The following is a 21,987-nucleotide window of genomic DNA, read 5'->3' as shown; positions in this document are numbered from 1 at the left end:
CTGATGCTTCACTCTTCTTAGATCATTCTTCTTCCATGGCACAGCTTATCCCTAGAAATCCATTTGCTATTAATTCAAAGGTCATATTCCTAGTGAGACCCTCCCTAACCAGGCTATTTACATTTCAACACTCTTTCCGGCAAACATTCCCGAGTATAAGGTTTTTTTTGTTCTCCATAAATCTTATTACTATTTAGCATACCACATATTTCACTGATTGTTTGAATTTATTGTATGATTCTCCTCAGAAGTATACAAATTCCATGAGGCTAGGACTTCTATTTTGTTCACTCATGTATTTCCATCACTTAAATCAGTGTCTAACACATAATAGGCTCAATCAATATTTCTTCAATGAATGAAGTAATAGATTTCCCACTGGTCCAGATGAATTTGCCTGGATTCATACAAACTCTTGCTTATACTTATGGTCCCACCTAGAAAATCACAGGAATGATTTGTTCACTTGTTTTTCAGGGTCTCAGAGACACAATTTTGTACTTGAAAGTACTTAATTCACAGAGACTACTGGCCTTTAAACATTCTTTTTAACATATCAATATTTATGTTCAAAACACATAACAACTATTCTAAATCATATAAAATTCACATTTCTCAGTATGAGCTCCAAAACCTCTTTAGAATTTTTACACATTGTTAAGCTTATCATAAATTCACCATATGCCCCATAGTGAAATATGTTGATTTCTGCTGTTGTGCTCTGACAGCAGGCCATTTTCAATACAAACGATGCCTTGCACTTTCTCTTCACTAACTTCTCTTCATAATCTTAATCTATTTAAAGTGATATTTCTAGAAGGCTGCATTCACTTGCTGGACCTATTCTGGAGCTGCATTCCTAGAAGAAACCTCTGATTCCACAGGTGTTCAATTTGTATAAACTGTCCTTCACCTACTTTTAGCATTTAACTGTGTATTAATAATTATTTGATTACTCCTCTCTCTCCAACAGTTAACTGTAAGCTCCTTTTGAGTTTATATTCATTGAATCTCTTGCTCCTGGCATCAAGCCAGAGACATAGCACAGCTTGGTAATTATTTGTTCCTTTATACACATGAATTGTCTTCCTCTATTTTGTAATTTTCTTCTGACTTACAAATTTAAATACCTGCTTGTTTGATTTGTTCTTTGTTACTATACATTTGTTGATATTCTGTTAGAGTACTATTAGCACATTCAGGATGTTCTACCCTAATAACATAATAATGCCCTATAAGCACTTACCGTATTTCATGGGCTTCCATTCCCCAAGCATCCAAGTCAACATGCAAAATATTTTCCCTTTAAGAATTTCAGAGCTTGTGTACTTGAGTCACATCAGCTGGATTTGAATCCTGGATCTACGTTTTATTTACAGAGTAATTTTGGGCAATATGTAGCATAAGTCTTGGTTTTCTTATCTGAATAATAAGATAATATACATAACTACTGAGATGAAGGAATATAAATCCCGTTAAACAAGTTATTGTGATTATGTAGTGTAGTGTTGTATACTCTAGAAGCTAAATAATTATTTTGGAGATGTCCGTGTCCCATATCCTTGGGACAGGATTGACTATACAAGTTATTACAAGTTATTAATTCCTAACAGATTGACAATGGCATAGGGAAGAAGTATGTACCGACAACAGCAATCTTATCTGCATGATTCCAGTGCTTTATATCCCCTCCTTTAGCCTTGCCCTACTGGAGCATTCCCAAATTTTACCTTTACTTTCCGTTGTAATTCCATAATTTCTCTGCCTTATTTGTGCCACCAGAATGGTGAAGAAATGGTGTAATGTGCTAATGCTTAATGCTGCATAGGCCTGTCCTAAGAGACACACTAATGTATCACTACTAAAAATGTTTGAAATACTAATTTTCCTCCTAATGAGCCTAAACATTTTATTATAGTTATACCTTAATACCAAGTTGCAGGTCATTACCTTCACATATTGAAAGCAGCTGATGTTTCTAGGGTGTAATGTTTCTGTCATTTGCTTGATGACCCCTTTCTTGCTCATTTTTGCATAGTAAATTTTTAGTAAATGAAAATTGGATCACTTGAGAGGTATTGTGTCTGACATTGTGGTTTCATTATTTATTTATTCAAAAATATTTTCTGATTATAAAAATTAATATATGCTAATTCTGTGAAATTTGAATTTTGAAAAGGTGGCAAGGAACAAGTAAAAATGATTCATCCTACCACCTAAGGATAATCATTTCTGATTTGGCCCCTACCATTCTTAATTTCAGTATATGCTTTTGTATGTGTATATCAGGGAGTGGAAACAATTTTGTTCGTTCCTTCTTTCATTGAACTACATATGTCCGTTTTCCCTTGTATTAGTAGTCTTTGGAAATGCCATTATAGTAGTTAAAATAATAAAGTAGTTATATAATTACATGTTACAGTTTTATTAATGCATGTATATATACATGTATACCTGCCTATCCTATCCATTAAGAATTATTTTCTTATATTTCTACTGACTCATAAATAATATTGTGAGGAACATCTTTGTGACAAATATGGATCTGAGCTATTGGCTTATTTAAATGTATCCTAATGGGGTTTTCTATTCAATATATTTAAACATTTGTGATATACTATGCTATATTAGTTTTAAGAAATATAATGTAATATGATAGTTAAAATCTCAGACTCAGAAGTGAATCACACCTATGCTTGTATCCTCACTCCAAATCATTCTACCTAGATATTTTAGGAAAGCTACTTGACCTTATTTTCCTCATCTATAAAATGGGATTATTGCACATAATGAAATAATACTGTAAATAGTATTGAGTATATTTCATAGCAATAAAAGTTGTTAATTTTCGTGTATAACCACCAGGAATAAAAGTCTTTGTTTTGCTGTATCTTTGTTAATATTATCATTCAAAAAATCTATTCTAGTGTAATAGAAAAAAAGTAGGACAGGTTTTAAGTGAAAAATCCAAACTCAAACTAACTTAAGCAAAATAAAATGTACATTGGCTCAAAAAACTGAACTTCATACTGGGCAAGTGACATCTGACATGTAGGTTTGGCTGGAGCCAAGACTCAAATGCCACTAGACTTCCTGTACGGTCTTAATCTTATCAATGTCTTCACTGTGCTGGACCTTAAATATTAGAATTTAAGATTACATATGTATATGAGTATTACATGGTTTTTGACACATTTTAATCAGGAGGAAAGAGCTTATCTCTTTCAACACTAATTTGAAAAATATAGGAATTATTTTTATCACTCCTACTTGAGCCAGACACTTACCTCTTAAGCAATTACTCTGTCCATGGCGATGAGTTCTACGAGGAGACCAGACACAGTGTAGGGTGTAAAAGGCACTTCTTCAACAATCACAAGGACGTGGCTACTAGAGTGATCTTGGCCTGGAGAGTCGAGCTGACTGGATCAACTCCACAGGTAACCTTTGATGTTTGCACTTGCTTACTATATTACTAGGGTTGGAGAAAAGGTGGTCAAGTGTTAGTCCTTTCTTCTGTCTACTGCTCACTTGAGAGCAATTTTTATATTGGTTTAGTGTTTTTCCTCTTAATTTTTTATTGCTCTTTGTGGTATTTTGGCAATTTTTTTCAAATTTATATAGTTTGTTGACTTTTAAATTTCTATTGTCCTGGGTATTCATTTTGCTGAAGAATTCACAATTAGCATCAAGTCCTTCAGAGTGTTTGCTGTGGTTTCCTTAATCTCTACTATATTTTTAATTTTCCCTCTTTCATCTCATAATGTTGCTTAATTATGACTTCTTTCTTCTTTGTCACTATTTCTTTTTGTGTCATTATTACCTTTCTGCCTCTTTTTGACAAATCCTTAAATTTGACTACCTACATATTCTTTTCAAAGACAAGTTTTTAATTTTGTTCATCTTCTCTCCTTTTATTTATTACTTTAAGTTTAATTTTTTTCTGTAAATTTCCATAATATTTCAATTCTTTCTACCTTTTCAGTATCTTCTGTAGAAAAACATACCTTCAATTGGATATTTAATATATTTATTTTAAATCACCAAAAAATGCATATAAAATCATGAATTTCCAATGGCTTCAGCTTCATTCAACAAATATAGTATGAATTCCTTAGCTTGAATTAATTCTAAATATGTGATTTACATAGATTTTTTTCTTTTAGTTTCTAAACCTTTTATAACTTGTGTGAAATTTTTAGTGTAATTTGCTTGTACTATTGTGAACAAATGTGCTTTTTATGACATTTCTTGTTTGATATTTCTCCTTTGATTTTTCTTGAGACTTATTTTGGGGCCTATGATGATGTTGGTTTTTATAAATATTTCACATATGCTTGAGATAGCATATACATATATTCGATAATTACTGATTTCTGTTTTAGGTAAAGCTTTTTTTGGTTAGATCTTGACTTATTTTTTGTATGATCTATCAATGTCTATAGACATGTATTAAAATCTTCCTTCATTTGAGCAAGTCACAATTTATAGTATATTAACTTTTGTATTTTGAGACTATTTTTAGGTTCATAAAAATTTATGATTTTTACATCTTGTTGATCATTCCTTTTTTTTCTTTTTTTTTGAGAGGGCATCTCTCATATTTATTGATCAAATGGTTGTTAACAACAATAAAATACTGTATAGGGGACTCCATGCACAGTCATTAATGAACCCCAAGCCTATTTTTATTCTCTAGCAATTAGTTCTAGTTGTGATTTTTTTCACTTAAATTTTTTTTCTGGTATTGGTACTATTCTACCAGCTTCCTATTAGTTAGTATTTAATAATTCAATTCCTTCATTCACTCTGTGTATTTTATTTACTTCTGTTATTATTGTTTGTTTTTAATGTTTCCCTTTAGTTATACTCAATTCTATTCTTTCTTTATTTTTAAAATCATTTCAGTTGTCTCTTACCATTTATTGCTAAGCGTATCCCATTTGGTGTCTGTCTGTATATGTGATTATTTATCTGTGTAGCTATTGAAATTGCATCTATTGTGTTTCCATTTTTTTTTCTTTACTTCTTTTTGACTTATTTACTGCTGGTTGTTGTCTTAAATAAGAATAAGGCCAAGGTTAGATTAAGGTTAGAGTTAGGGTTTGGTCTGGGTATTTTCTCTTTTACAGTCAATAGTAAACTAACCTTGAATAAAATTCCTTCATTTATCAGTATCTTTGCTCACCATTATGTCTTTTGACAATACAACTATTAATAGTTAGGATAAAAAAGTTATTAATAGTTCTTTCCATAAAATATTTATGTTTAAATGTTTTAGTCTGAATGTCTGAAAATGAATTTAGTCCAGAATCATATTTAGCTGAGTAAACAAAGTTTTACTTTCCAATATAATGGGTTTTATTTTCCAATATAATGTAGACATTATTCCTCTGGTTCTAATATCTAGTTTTTATTATCAATATAACTATCCTTCATATAGATTTCATGTGAAACACAATGTCAGGAGAATGTGAAGACGAGACATAGACTGAGAGAAAATTTTAGAAAACACAATCTGATAAAGGACTATTATCTGAAATATACAAAGAACTCTTAAAACTCAACAAGAAGGAAAGGAACAACCCAATTAAAAAATGGACCAAAGCACTTGACAGACCCCTCACAACAGAAAATATACAGATGGCAAATAAGTATTTGTAAAAGATGACCCACATCTTTTACATGTCAAGAGGGAAATGCAAATTAAACCAACAATAAGAGACCACTACGTACCAATTAGAATGGCCAAAATCTAGAACGCTGGCAACACCAAGTGCTGACAAGGATATGGAGCAACAGGAAGTCTCATTATATGCTGGTTCAGAAGCCTGGTGTAGTCACTTTAGAGGACATTTTGGCAGTTTCTTAAAAACTAAACACCTTCTTACCATACTATGCAGCAGTCATTCTCCTTGGAATTTACCCAAAGGAGGTGAAAACATGTCCACACAAAACCCTGCACACAAAAATGTTTATAGCAGCTTTATTCATGATTACCAAACCTGAAAGCAATGAAGACGTCCTTCAGTAGTGAATGAATAAATAATCTGTGGTACATCCAGACAAGAGAATATTATTCATCACTAAAAAGAAATGAGCTGTCAAAGTAACTGCACTAGTTGGGGTGAGGATTTAATAAAATGGTAACTGTTGAACCACTCTATTGTATACTTAAACTAATATAAGATTGTGTATCAACTATACTTCAGTGAAAAAAAAGAGCTTTTATCAAGTTATAGAAAGACATGGTGGGAACTTAAATGCATTTTACTAAGTGACAGAAGCTGAAAAGACTATAATTCCAACTATGTGGCATTCTGGAAAAGCAAAACTATGGAAATAGCAAAAAGATCAACTGTTGCCAGAGGTTAGGAGGTGGGGGTTGGATAGGGAATGGGTGAGCACAGATGATGTTTAGGGCAAAGAAAGATACTCTGTATGATACCACAGTGATGGAAACATGTCATTATATATTTGTCTAGACCCCAAAAATGTACAATGCCAAGAGTGAAGCATAATGTAAGCTACAGACTCTGGGTGATAATGACATGTCAATGTAGGTTCATCAGTCGTAACAAATGTACAGCTCTGACAGGGAATGTTGTAAGTGGGGGAGGCTCTGTGTGTGGAGGGCAGGGGAGTAAAGGTATCTTCCCCTCAATTTTGCTGTTAACTTAAAACTGTCTTAAAAACATAGTCTTACAAAAAACACGGCAGTTTTTTATAAGCATATCCCTCCAATCATTGTACATATGTATTAAATACTTTTAATCAGTGTAACTAGTTTAGCATAAACTTTTCTATGTTTTATATTGTTTCTTTAATTATTATTTTATGGCTTCATGAATTAATCTAGGATGTCCATTCATACTGCAGTTATTTATTGAACATTTACTATATATTATTCAGGATCCTGGGAATGCACTCCTAAGCCAAAGTGCCCACATTTGCAGAGTGTACAGCATTCTCATGTGTGCATAGTTGATATATAATCATTTATTTGATTTTTATTATGCTGTCTAATTCTTTGCAAAGAAAAACCTTTACAGAAAAGAAGTAATGCCATAGACCCTAAAAGTATTTTTCTTATTTAGATGTTGTTCTATAAATTGACTTAGGAAAAGAGGATAGGAAAAATAAAGATAGGTGTGTGTGTGTGTGTGTGTGTGTGTGTGTGTGTATGTATACACACACACACACATATATATGTATGTATATATGTGTATATCTATATGTATGTATATATTATATATATAAAACCTTGTGATCTAAACCAAGAAAGTACATAGCTGATTCATCAGGATGAAGTTCTGAAATACAATCAGATTGAACCTGTGTTTTCCATAATAAATTAATATCCTCTATATTTCTTCTGACATATAATATAAAGATATTAAAAGTCTCATATAGAATATTTTATTACTAGAAGATATTTCTTATCCTATCTGAAAAATAGCCTCTTAACCTCAAACTTATGTTAGTGCCCAAGCTTGTAAAATATGTTTTTAAAAATTATATAAAGCCATAAAATGTGTTTATATTAAGGAATATTACTGCTTTATGAAAACAGTCTTTTAATTATTCATTTAAATAATAAGTTACCTCATTAGTATCCCAGTTTTCTCCTTTTCGTTGTTTGCTTCCCAATGTCATCAGTATTATTGGAACCTCTGTGCAGAGAGGTAGCGGTTCAGTCTGCTTGCCCTCCTGCTGTTGTGGGTATCAAGTTTGCAAAAAGGTGCCGCTGGAAGTTTTCTGGATCCACAACAGAGCAAGGTTTATTCCTTCCATACTAAAATACAAATTTTACTTTTTTAGATTTTTAAAATTTATAAATAGTGCTACTTTAATTTTTTGATCATAACTTTTTTTAACCTTATAATAAATTCCAGAAGCAGCATTAAAGTTTCAAAGGTATGAACACTTTAGTGATCCTTGATATGTACCACTAAATGTTTCTCCAATATATTTCCAGCAGCCTATATGAAGGTAGTTTGGTTTTATGTTGCTGTACTCTAACTTATAATTAACTTTCATGTCTGTGTGGCTTTTCTCACTATAGGATCTTTAAGTTGGTAGTGGAAGGCTTAATCAGAGCAGTCAGCAGTCATGACTATTCATTTTCATCTCTACTGTATCCTTGTCTACTTTGCTAAATTCCATATACTTTATTTAACTGTTTCAGTCTGTGATCATAAAGGCCATTTTTTTCTCAGCTTCAGCTCATTTAACATGTCTTTATTAGGTGGGAAAACCCTGTTACAGTAGCACACAGTCAACTTTGCTCTCTATTTCCTTTATATTTATTCATTCAATGATTTATTCAAGATCAAATGCCAAACCTGATGCAGGAACTCTGCAGGTATCAGGATTTAGTGTCAGAAAAGCAGCCATATATCTAAATCTGAACTTTGAGAACTTTATATGCAACTACTACCTTTAGTACCTTCTTCTCCTCAGTGTCAATACTGGTACCAGTGATACAGTTAGAATTACATTTCAGAGAGGTTCCTAAAACTCTTGAGTATTTACATTATTGGAATTGTCACACAATTCCACCCCTCTATAAAAAACATTTCCTTTGAAATCGATCTTTCTAGTTTAGGTGAAGGCCGTAATTATAGCTAGCCTTTGTTTTCTTACCTGACATAGTTCTAGATAAAATAGTTGCTTTTTCCCCCATGTTGTCAGCTCATCCTGTTCCCACACCTCTCCATCTTCAGATCCCTCAGAAGTCATACTATGCACTTTGGATTAGCAATATTTTAGTATCTTTTTCTGCCCTGTGGAAGGAGATTAGCAAATGGCCTACTAGTTCACCAGAGATGGGAAGAGGAAGAATACAGAGGCTTGAGAATATTCCAAGTTTTTGAAATATTTTATCTCTTCCTTTTATTTAAGTGATTCAGAATCATCAGGGTAGAATTGGTGTTTACTTTAAGACTGCTATGGAAGGATTTAACATAAAACTTCTATGTAAGCCCCAATGGGGCATTCATCATCTGCTAGTTTAACAAATATTTTTTGAGCTCTGCTGTGCTTCAGTCACTGCAGTAGGCACTGCCTCTGCCTCACTGGCCAACTGGAAGTATAGCTGAGTTGTTCCGTTACTACCAAGTATCTCTACATCAAATCTGAGCACAACCTGATTTCTATTACTTAATAAGTTACTATATTCATTTTATCACAATGCATACTTTGTCATGGCTTGGGAAATAGCAAAAAGCGAGCTAAATGATGCTAGCTATTTCAAGTTATTTAAAATAATATGTACTGTTATTAATCATTTAGCACAGCCCTGAGTTCATTAACAGCATTTACAAGTACTGACCATTGTTATTTTATATTATCAAATTGTTATATGTTGATCATTTGACAGCAGTAAAAATTAAATGTAATAACATTAAAACTATATAAATATTCATTTTCACCCAAAAACTGATGGAAATATTTTTTACTTTTGGTGTATTTCCTCACATTTTAATATTCAGTGGTATAAAGTATACTTTAAGATTGTCTTTAGTCCATAGACTCTAGACAAGAAAAGTACATCAAGTCTGAAACCTGCCTTTGGTGAGAAGTACATCCAGATTAAATTCTGACTAATATCTGCTCTATTTGCAAACTTGAAAAAGTATTCCATTATGTCACTTCTGAAAGATCTTTGAAAGCCTTGTATCTGGAAAGAGTTCTTTCTAATCCTGAGAACTATTCTTTTCTCAGGATTAGATGAAAATGAAATTCACTGATTCTTCACAATTCTCACAATACAGGTTTCCATATTTGAAAATATTCCAAGTCCTTCATGTTCCTTTTAAGTCATAAAAAAAAGTCTAAATCTCCCATTTGTTAGATTGGGGACAAGGTTGTTGTATTGCTTTGCCAGTGACAACAGTTACAGAATTTTAAAACTAATGGCATTTGTTGCATTACTGGTACATTTAAGGAAAAACAGGGAGTCCACTTGGACTGAATTATGAGATGCACATTTTCTTCCCAGATAGGGTAGAAATCAAGAAGGAAGTGAAGGGAAGGAAGTGAAGGGAAAGAATTGTGTGAGCTAGATTGTAATGATAAGAAGGAAAACTGTACAACAATCAAGTCATTATCTTTAACATTTTTGAATATGTAGGAAGAAAATGAGCAAATGACTTTTGACTTGACATTAAAAAAAGTTAACCTGGATCTGAAAGAGAAACTGTATATCAAATAGGAAATGGTGTAATGATTTATCGTAAGCATTATATAAAGTCTTAATATGGCCAATACTTTTATTCAGTTGGTCAATGGACACAGAAACCAAATGACAGAATGGTAAAAAAGAGTGAAGAATATCAGTTGCTGGACAGCAGAAATGCCTCTTACTCATCACTATTTCCCAGTCTCTGACATCAAGTGAATGTTCAATATACTTCTGAGAGGCCAGCAAGAGGGGCATGGACAGACCTTGAGCTCCTAGCAGATGTGCCCAGGCGGGTACCTCTATGCTGTGAAAATACTGCCCCTGTTTCCATACACTTGATCCATCCACCTATCCTCTTCTTTTTCCTTCCCCTTTATCCAATGACCTTCTTCCTTATCCCAGTTGTTAACAAAATAGCCCCAAGTATTTCTAATAATTTTGCCCTGCAGACCACAATAGGTACAACTTCCTTTCCATCAATTTCGCCTGTGGCCATAGCAATTCTTCCCACTATAATAAAAACCCTCCTTTCGTTGTATCTGTTTTACTACCTCTGTTTTTATTTTTGCTCTCTCTCAGATGAAAATCATCAGTACTGCTAATTATAAATATATGAAGTGAGGTGTGCTTTAGTACAATATTTTCATGTATAGAATGTGTAGATTACAAATATATCTTATACATAAGTGATATCTATATATAGATGAATTACATATATAGATGAATTACATGAGTGTGTATATTTTTGTTTTATTAAATCTTCTCATATAATTAAAATAATCAAAATTATTTCCAGAAAAATCATCTTATGAAATTTATATAAGATTTTATGTATTAAAATGATCATTTTATAGCACTTTTATGTCCAAGGCAAAGGCAAAATGAATACTTTTTAGTTTAGAGGAGTGTATTCTTCTCAATTTAATAAAATTATAACAAAAATCTTCTTTGTGAGCTACTATATATATATATATATATACACACAATATATATGCATATGTATATACATTTCTCTCTTTCTTAATACTTTTAAGGGTCACATGATAGCATCCTGTGATGCTTGTGGAGTAACAAAACTGTGGGACTTCCGGAAGCTCTTACCAATTGTGTCCATTGATGTGGGTCCAAGTCCTAGCAATGAGGTGAACTTTGATCCATCAGGTACAATCTTTTTTATTCTACATTTGTCACCAAGCTAACAGCTTTAATATTTGCTCTGAAACTATTTTCCATTTCCACTTTAGTTAGTTTGTATATCCTCCTCTGTAAATTTCTGTTCTTAATGTTATATTTGCTATATTTTATCAGATATCATGTCATATCATGAAGCGTTCTTTAGGTCATATATAAGGGAAAAAAAATAACAGAGGACATAAGTGTGTGCTAATATAGATAAAACAAGTTCCTAGCCATGCCAAAATTTGGAGTCTACATCCCTTAGAATCACCATCCAAGGTAAGTTTGTTGCATTTTTTGAAGGCAAATTGGCTGAGAGTAGAGAACAAAAATTTAGCAAAACCGAAATGGAAACATTTTTAATGGAATGTTTTAGTCTTATAATAATTTAGTAAAATTACCTATATTCTGTAGGTTTTACAATTAATTTGAAATACATATTTATCTTTTTTTGCAATTCTGTGCAGTAGTAATTATTATAATTATAATTAATTATAATTAATAATTGTAACTTTATTACTTGTGCTTAGCATTTTTTCTGAATTTGCATAAACACTGATTAGGTAAAATATTTTATCCTTAATGATGATGAATACTGTTACAACTGGATTAACAACCATGCAATGATTCCAATTGGCTATTTAAAAAATTAAATTGCACTTACATCTGTATTCTTAATAGTAGCCTATGCTAAATAATGTATATATGTTATTATATAACATAACTTTCCTTTGCTAATATGATACATGTTTTAAGCTTTTTAAAATTTTCAGAGTTTTTAGAATTTTTGATACATATTTGTGGTAAATCAAAGTTGCAGAGATGATCATTTTTGATAAAGAAATACAGGTAGTATATATAGAGAGAATATATTATGTTTTATTTAAAAATAGTCCATAGAATTCTGTAGTCCAGAAACTATGAATATACTAGGAACAATTCTACAGCCATAAGTGTGTGTTTCCGGTGATGGGTTTCGTGATATTGCCATCATTAGAATATAAGAATATAAATTTAGAATATAAGATGCTTATCTTAATAAACTTTTGTGTTACCATTTATATATAGATTGATAGATGAATCATGCTAATAACAATGGCTCCTTTAAACATGCTTTTAGTTATGTTCTTGACATTGAGACATTTATGGTATGCCAGATTTCTATAAGAAAACCTGTACAGAATAAAAAATCCTATGGAAATATCACTTTATAATGTGAAGGCCTATTAATATTTCTTTTTTTTTATTTTTATTTTTATTTTTTTATTTTAGATAATTATTTTTTTATTGAAGGGTAGTTGACACACGGTATTACATTACATTAGTTTCAGGTGTACAACATAGTGATTCAACATTTAAATACATGACAATTCTAGGTACCAGCTATCACCATACCAAGCTGTTACAATATCTTGACTATATTCATTACATCCTGGTTACTTATTATTTTACGATTGGAAGTGTATACATTTTTTTTTTTTTGTGAGGGCATCTCTCATATTTATTGATCAAATGGTTGTTAACAACAATAAAATTCTGTATAGGGGAGTCAATGCTCAATGCACAATCATTAATCCACCCCAAGCCTAATTTTTGTCAGTCTCCAATCTTCTGAGGCATAACAAACAAGTTCTTACATGGAGAACAAATTCTTAAATAGTGAATAAGTTCTTACATGGTGAACAGTACAAGGGCAGCCATCACAGAAACCTTTGGTTTTGCTCATGCATTATGAACTATAAACAGTCAGTTCAAATATGAATACTCATTTGATTTTTATACTTGATTTATATGTGGATACCACATTTCTCTCTTTATTATTATTATTTTTAATAAAATGCTGAAGTGGTAGGTAGATACAAGATAAAGGTAGAAAACATAGTTTAGTGTTGTAAGAGAGCAAATGTAGATGATCAAGTGTGTGCCTGTAGATTATGTGTTAATCCAAGCTAGACAAGGGCAATAAAACATCCACGTATGCAGAAGATTTCTCTCAGAACGGGGGGGTGAGGTCCTAAGCCTCACCTCTGTTGATCCCCAATTTCTCAGCTGATGACCCCCCTGCCACTGTGCCTGTCTTAGGTTGTTCCTCCCTTGAGGAATCTTACCCGTCTCTGGCTAACCAGTCATCTTCCGGGGCCATACAGGGAAATGTAAAGTTGGTAAGTGAGAGAGAAGCCTTATTGTTTGAAAAGGTTAGCTTTTTACTTCCTTGCATATTTATGCCCTGTAGCTTCTATGCCCAGCATTTGTCTTGAGGTATCTTTACCACTTGGAAGAATTATGATACTCGGTAAATTTGATATGAGGCACGAATTCTATTTAAGGGTTGTAATTAGGAAGGAAGAAGAAAAACTATAGAAGTAGCAGGTGGCAGAAAACATGGGAAGATTGATTATTTCTTTGACATATCTTCTTGTAGAGTAACTTCAGCATGTATAGGTTTTAAGCTACTACTTAAATTGCGCACACACATTAACATAATAGGAGTATAGTTACATAACCAAAGCATACCTGTAATTACCAGCCATCTCCAGTGAAACCAAGAAAACCGGTTAGGCACCTGAGGCATTTGTGAAAACTTATCTATGATATGGTGGATATTGTCCAACTGAACTTGAACAGTCTGAGAGAAATCAGACAAATTAAAACAACCCATTCCTGGGGACTGTTCACATCCCTTATGTTCTTTTAACAGTAAATAGTCTGTAGTTGTAAGATTTTGGAGCGCTACAATTTGCACTTCTCCTAATTCTTGATTGAGTTCCAACAGTATAGATCCAGTCAAATTTGTTGTTTTACTGTACGCACAGGCCAGCTTAGGTATCTCCTTCCTCATTCCCATGGCAAGTCCAGGAACTGGTGGGATGAGTGCATCTACAGCTGTAGCAGTGCGTGGATCTCTGTTGGGGTTTTTTGATGATCATCTTCTGGCATGAGTCTTCCAGAGAGTGCAGATGTTGGAAGTTCTCTTTCATATTGTATCTTAGTTCATTTTCGGGGTAGCCCAATTAGGCTTTGATCCTCTGTATAAACACAAACAGACCCTTTGCCTACACTTTTATATGCCCTTTATACCCTTGTGTAGAACTCATTGGAGGTTACCACACAGGAAGAGCCCTTTTTTTTTTTTTTTTGGTATCACTAATCTACACTTACATGATGAATATTATGTTTATTAGGCTCTCCCCTATACCAGGTCCCCCCTATAAACTCCTTTACAGTCACTGTCCATCAGCATAGCAAAATGTTATAGAATCACTACTTGCCTTCTCTGTGTTGTACAGCCCTCCCTTTTCTCCTACCCCCCCATGCATGCTAATCTTCATACCCCCCTACTTCTCCCCCACCTTATCCCTCCCTACCCACCCATCCTCCCCAGTCCCTTTCCCTTTGGTACCTGTTAGTCCATTCCTGAGTTCTGTGATTCTGCTGCTGTTTTGTTCCTTCAGTTTTTCCTTTGTTCTTATATTCCACAGATAAGTGAAATCGTTTGGTATTTCTCTTTCTCCGCTTGGCTTGTTTCACTGAGCATAATACCCTCCAGCTCCATCCATGTTGCTGCAAATGGTCGGATTTGCCCTTTTCTTATGGCTGAGTAGTATTCCATTGTGTATATGTACCACATCTTCTTTATCCATTCATCTATCGATGAACATTTAGGTTGCTTCCAATTATTGGCTATTGTAAATAGTGCTGCGATAAACATAGGGGTGCACTGATCTTTCTCATACTTGATTGCTGCATTCTTAGGGTAAATTCCTAGGAGTGCAATTCCTGGGTCAAATGGTAGGTCTGTTTTGAGCGTTTTGATGTACCTCCATACTGCTTTCCACAATGGTTGAACTAACTTACATTCCCACAAGCAGTGTAGGAGGGTTCCCCTTTCTCCACAGCCTCGCCAACATTTGTTGTTGTTTGTCTTTTGGATGGCAGCCATCCTTACTGGTGTGAGGTGATACCTCATTGTAGTTTTAATTTGCATTTCTCTGATCATTAGCGATGTGGAGCATCTTTTCATGTGTCTGTTGGCTATCTGTGTTTCTGTTTTGGAGAACTGTCTGTTCAGTTCCTCTGCCCATTTTTTAATTGGGTTATTTGTTTTTTGTTTGTTGAGGCGTGTGAGCTCTTTATATATTCTGGATGCCAAGTCTTTATCGGATGTGTCATTTTCAAATTTATTCTCCCATACTGTAGGGTTCCTTTTTGTTCTATTGATGGTGACTTTTGCTGTACAGAAGATTTTCAGCTTAATATAGTCCCACTTATTCATTTTTGCTGTTGTTCTCCTTGCCCGGGGAGATATGTTCAAGAAGAGGTCACTCATGTTTATGTCTAAGAGGTTTTTGCCTATGTTTTCTTCCAAGAGTTTAATGGTTTCATGACTTACATTCAGGTCTTTGGTCCATTTTGAGTTTACTTTTGTATATGGGGTTAGACAATGGTCCAGTTTCATTCTCCTACATGTAGCTATCCAGTTTTGCCAGCATCATCTGTTGAAGAGACTGTCATTTCGCCATTGTATGTCCATGGCTCCTTTATCAAATATTAATTGACCATATATGTCTGGGTTAATGTCTGGATTCTCTAGTCTGTTGCATTGGTCTGTGGCTCTGCTCTTGTTCCAGTACCAAATTGTCTTGATTACTATGGCTTTATAAAGTAGAGCTTGAAGTTGGGGAGTGAGATCCCCCCTACTTTATTCTTCTTTATCAGGATTGCTTTGGCTATTCGGGGTCTCTGGTGTTTCCATATGAATTTTTGAATTATTTGTTCCAGTTCATTGAAGAATGTTGCTGGTAGTTTCATAGGGATTGCATCAAATCTCTATATTGCTTTGGGCAGGATGGCCATTTTGACTATATTAATTCTTCCTAGCCACGAGCATGGGATGAGTTTCCATCTGATAGTGTCCCCTTTAATTTCTCTTAAGAGTGACTTGTAGTTTTCAGAGTATAAGTCTTTCACTTCCTTGGTTAGGTTTATTCCTAGGTATTTTATTTTTTTTGATGCAATTGTGAATGGAGTTGTTTTCCTGATTTCTCTTTCTGTTGGTTCATTGTTAGTGCATAGGAAAGCCATAGATTTCTGTGTGTTGATTTTGTATCCTGCAACTTTGCTGTATTCCGATATCAGTTCTAGTAGTTTTGGGGTAGAGTCTTTAGGGTTTTTTATGTACAGTATCATGTCATCAGCAAATAGTGACAGTTTAACTTCTTCTTTACCAATCTGGATTCCTTCTATTTCTTTGTTTTGTCTGATTGCCGTGGCTAGGACCTCCAGTACTATTTTAAATAACAGTGGGGAGAGTGGGCATCCCTGTCTAGTTCCCGATCTCAGAGGAAATGCTTTCAGCTTCTCGCTGTTCAATATAATGTTGGCTGTGGTTTTATCATAGATGGCCTTTATTATGTTGAGGTACTTGCCCTCTATTCCCATTTTGCTGAGAGTTTTTATCATGAATGGATGTTGAACTTTGTCAAATGCTTTTTCAGCATCTATGGAGATGATCATGTGGTTTTTGTCTTTCTTTTTGTTGATGTGGTGGATGATGTTGATGGACTTTCGAATGTTGTACCATCCTTGCATCCCTGGGATGAATCCCACTTGGTCATGGTGTATGATCTTTTTGATGTATTTTTGAATTCGGTTTTCTAATATTTTGTTGAGTATTTTTGCATCTACGTTCATCAGGGATATTGGTCTGTAGTTTTCTTTTTTGGTGGGGTCTTTGCCTGGTTTTGGTATTAGGGTGATGTTAGCTTCATAGAATGAGTTTGGGAGTATCCCCTCCTCCTCTATTTTTTGGAAAACTCTAAGGAGAATGGGTATTATGTCTTCCCTGTATGTCTGATAAAATTCTGAGGTAAATCCATCTGGCCCGGGAGTTTTGTTCTTTGGTAGATTTTTTATTACTGCTTCAATTTCTTTGCTGGTAATTGGTCTATTTAGATTTTCTGTTTCTTTCTGGGTCAATCATGGAAGGTTGTATTTTTCTAGGAAGTTGTCCATTTCTCCTAGGTTTCCCAGCTTGTTAGCATATAGGTTTTCATAGTATTCTCTAATAATTCTTTGTATTTCTGTGGGGTCCGTCGTGATTTTTCCTTTCTAGTTTCTGATACTGTTGATTTGTGTTGACTCTCTTTTCCTCTTAATAAGTCTGGCTAGAGGCTTATCTATTTTGTTTATTTTCTCGAAGAACCAGCTCTTGGTTTCATTGATTTTTGCTATTGTTTTATTCTTCTCAATTTTATTTATTTCTTCTCTGATCTTTATTATGTCCCTCCTTCTGCTGACCTTAGGCCTCATCTGTTCTTCTTTTTCCAATTTCGATAATTGTGACATTAGACCATTCATTTGGGATTGTTCTTCCTTTTCTAAATATGCTTGGATTGCTATATACTTTCCTCTTAAGACTGCTTTTGCTGCGTCCCACAGAAGTTGGGGCTTAGTGTTGTTGTTGTCATTTGTTTCCATATATTGCTGGATCTCCATTTTGATTTGGTCATTGATCCATTGATTATTTAGGAGCGTGTTGTTAAGCCTCCATGTGTTTGTGAGCCTCTTTGCTTTCTTTGTACAGTTTATTTCTAGTTTTATGCCTTTGTGGTCTGAAAAGTGGGTTGGTAGGATTTCAATGTTTTGGAATTTTCTGAGGCTCTTTTTGTGGCCTAGTATGTGGTCTATTCTGGAGAATGTTCCATGTGTACTTGAGAAGAATGTATATCCCGCTGCTTTTGGATGTAGAGTTCTATAGATGTCTATTAGGTCCATCTGCTCTACTGTGTTGTTCAGTGCTTCCGTGTCCTTACTTATTTTCTGCCCAGTGGATCTATCCTTTGGGGTGAGTGGTGTGTTGAAGTTTCCTAGAATGAATGCATTGCAGTCTATATCCCCCTTTAGTTCTGTTAGTATTTGTTTCACATATGCTGGTGCTCCTGTGTTGGGTGCATATATATTTAGAATGGTTATATCCTCTTGTTGGACTGAGCCCTTTATCATTATGTAGTGTCCTTCTTTATCTCTTGTTACTTTCTTTGTTTTGAAGTCTATTTTGTCTGATATTAGTACTGCAACCCCTGCTTTCTTCTCACTGTTGTTTGCTTGAAATATGTTTTTCCATCCCTTGACTTTTAGTCTGTACATGTCTTTGGGTTTGAGGTGAGTTTCTTGTAAGCAGCATATAGATGGATCTTGCTTTTTTATCCATTCTATTACTCTATGTCTTTTGATTGGTGCATTCAGCCCATTAACATTTAGGGTGACTATTGAAAGATATGTACTTATTGCCATTGCAGGCTTTAAATTTGTGGTTGCCAAAGGTTCAAGGTTAGCCTCTTTAGTATCTTACTGCCTAACTTAGCTCGCTTATTGAGCTGTTATATACACTGTCTGGAGATTCTTTTCTTCTCTCCCTTCTTATTCCTCCTCCTCAATTCTTCATATGTTGGGTGTTTTGTGCTGTGCTCTTTCTAGGAGTGCTCCCATCTAGAGCAGTCCCTGTAAGATGTTCTGTAGAGGTGGTTTGTGGGAAGCAAATTCCCTCAGCTTTTGTTTGTCTGGGAATTGTTTAATCACACTGTCATATTTGAATGATAGTCGCGCTGGATACAGTATCCTTGGTTCAAGACCCTTCTGTTTCATTGTATTAAATATATCATGCCATTCTCTTCTGGCCTGTAGGGTTTTTGTCGAGAAGTCTGATGTTAGCCTGATGAGTTTTCCTTTATAGGTGACCTTTCTCTCTCTAGCTGCCTTTAAAACTCTTTCCTTGTCCTTGATCTTTGCCATTTTAATTATTATGTGTCTTGGTGTTGTCCTCCTTGGATCCTTTCTGTTGGGGGTTCTGTGTATTTCCGTGGTCTGTTCGATTATTTCCTCCCCCAGTTTGGGGAAGTTTTCAGCAATTATTTCTTCTAAGATACTTTCCATCTCTTTTCCTCTCTCTTCTTCTTCTGGAACCACTATAATATGGTTATTGTTCCTTTTGGATTGGTCACACAGTTCTCTTAACATTGTTTCATTCCTGGAGATTCTTTTATCTGTATGTCAGCTTCTATGCGTTCCTGTTCTCTGGTTTCAATTCCATCAATGGCCTCTTGCATCCTATCCATTCTGCTTATAAACCCTTCCAGAGTTTGTTTCATTTCTGCAATCTCCTTTCTGGCACCTGTGATCTCCCTCCGGACTTCATCCCATTTCTCTTGCGTATTTCTCTGCATCCCTGTCAGCATGTTTATGATTCTTATTTTGAATTCTTTGTCAGGAAGACTGGTTAGGTCTGTCTCCTTCTCTGGTGTTGTCTCTGTGATCTTTGTCTGCCTGTAGCTTTGCCTTTTCATGGTGATAGGAATAGTTTGCAGAGCTGGGACGAGTGACGGCTGGAAGGACTTCCTTTCTTGTTGGTTTGTGGCCCTCCTCTCCTGGGAGAACAGCGACCTTTAGTGGCTTGTGCTGGGCAGCTGCGCGCAGACAGGGTTTCTGCTTCCTGCCCGGCTGCTATGGAGTTAATCTCCGCTGTTGCTGTGGGCGTGGCCTGGCTCGGGCAGCTGCTCCAAAATGGTGGAGTCGCGTTGGAGGGGGAGCTGCTGGGAGGCTATTTATCTCCGTAAGGGGCCTCCCTGCTCCCTGCAGCCCAGGGGTTAGGGTGCCCAGAGATCCCCGGATTCCCTACCTCTGGATTAAGTGTCCCACCCTGCCCCTTTAAGACTTCCAAAAAGCACCTGCCAAAACAAAACGACCACAAAAAAAAAAAAAAAAAAATTTAAATTAAAAAAAAAAAATTTTTTTTGTTTGAGTTAAAAAAAAAAAAAAAAAGTGGCCGCTCGTTTTTCTTTATTCTCTGGTGCCAGCCTCAGGCATCTGCTCACCGGTCTTGCTGCCCTGATTCCCTAGTATTGGGGCCCTATCCCTTTAAGACTTCCAAAAAGCGCTCGCCAAAACAAAACAGCAAAAAAGCAAAAAAAAATGGTCGCGCGCTTTTCTTATGTCCTCCGGCACCCGGCCTCCGGTGCCCGCTCACTGTTCTTGCTGCCCTGTTTTCCCAGTATCGAGGGCCCTGCACTCTGGCCCGGATGGCTGGGGCTGGGTGTTCGGCAGTCCTGGGCTCCGTCTCCCTCCCGCTCTGCCTGCTCTTCTCCCGCCGGGAGCTGGGGGGAGGGGCGCTCGGCTCCCGCGGGGCCGGGGCTTGTATCTTACCCCCTTCGCGAGGCGCTGGGTTCTCTCAGGTGTGGATGTAGTCTGGATATTGTCCTGTGTCCTCTGGTCTTTATTCCAAGAAGGGTTGTCTTTGTTATATTTTCATAAATATATGTGGTTTTGGGAGGAGATTTCCACTGCTCTACTCACGCCGCCATCTTCCGCCCCTCTAATATTTCAATTTATACTTTCTAATATACAGAATTTTCACTGACATCATAGTTTTAAAGGAGCTTTAACTTGATCTTCATAAACATCTTTACATTGTTAAATCCTTTTTTTTCAGTCTTGAGTTAGCATCCAAATGTTCTTGTCCTTGGATTTTAAACTCTGAAATTTCAAAACATTTGGCTTTAATTTCTAATAATAGAAACTAAAGGGTGTTTTGAAATACTGTACAACTGATAACAGACATATATACTATTGCCATTATTAAATATGTTTCCTCTTTTAACTGTCTTTGTCATCAAGCCCAAAAGTTATCTTCTATGCATTAAATGTCAATACCTATACCTATCTTACTTATATGCAAGTCAGTATCATATTAAACTCCTTCATACAACAGACCTATTTTTTTCTCTTTGTGACTGCTATATTGTTGATAATACATTAATACTAAGAAAAGCATGAGAAGCAAGGGAAGAACATTGAGAGACAAAAAAGACAAAGAGTGGAAGCAAGGGACCCTGTTAATGACAACACTCCATCAGTTTGAGGGAATATAATTTCAATGACTTCCCATCCTTTTGACCATTTCTTCAAGGAACAAACTATAATTAATTTTATTTCTATGTTGCTTGGGACATTAATTTCATGAGCCTTTTTCTCATTGAATAATGAGAAATCTGTGTTTGTGTAGAGAAGTCTTCAGTGACTATTTAAAAAGATTGAAATACATGAAAAGTTGAAGGAACTAGGAAGAGCAAACACAGGCCTAAGGAGATTCTGAACAGAGAGATGAAAGTCACAAAGTAAATTATGAGAATTATATTCATCTCAATAGTGTAAAGAAGAAAAGTGAAATCAAGAGCAAAACAAAATCAAAATAAGGACAAGGGACATATAAATCTTTTCTAATCTGCATTTGTTCAGGAAAATATTATTTTTTTAAAAAAGTATAACAAACTTATGAAAATTGTGGACTATGAGGAAAAAATAAAATCTAGTTTAATAAGCTCAAAATACATATTAATTTGACATTTTTATTTATTCCCAGGGACAAGCCAATACAAGCATTATATCATATAATAATTTTCCAAAAAAGCAAGAATATATTGATACTATTAACAATAATTAAACATTTATTGAAGGTGTTATGCCAAATCATATTTCTAAGTCAAAATTCTGTCATAGAATTAAGTTGTGCAGTTACATACACCTAGGACATTATTTGTCACAACTTAACTATTGTAAGACAGCTCTTGTCT

General features: G+C 34.9%; 1 protein-coding gene across 4 annotated transcripts in view; it reads left to right on the top strand.

Moving 5' to 3' along the window:
* Positions 1 to 21,987, top strand: part of SPAG16 (sperm associated antigen 16) — a 974,490-nt gene that overhangs the window by 722,881 nt on the left and 229,622 nt on the right. For 2 of the 4 annotated variants that reach the window (XM_057503578.1, XM_057503577.1), the window contains one exon: positions 11,221 to 11,347. The exons of the other annotated variants lie outside the window; for them this stretch is intronic. In XM_057503578.1, coding sequence (XP_057359561.1) covers positions 11,221 to 11,347 — 127 coding nt within the window. The remainder of the gene's footprint in view (positions 1 to 11,220; positions 11,348 to 21,987) is intronic. 4 annotated transcript variants of the gene reach the window in all.

This window comes from Manis pentadactyla, chromosome 6 (genome assembly GCF_030020395.1).
Source record: "Manis pentadactyla isolate mManPen7 chromosome 6, mManPen7.hap1, whole genome shotgun sequence".
NCBI lineage: Eukaryota > Metazoa > Chordata > Mammalia > Pholidota > Manidae > Manis > Manis pentadactyla.
Note: the sequence above shows the minus strand (reverse complement) of the source record. Positions and strands in the feature narration are given on the sequence as shown.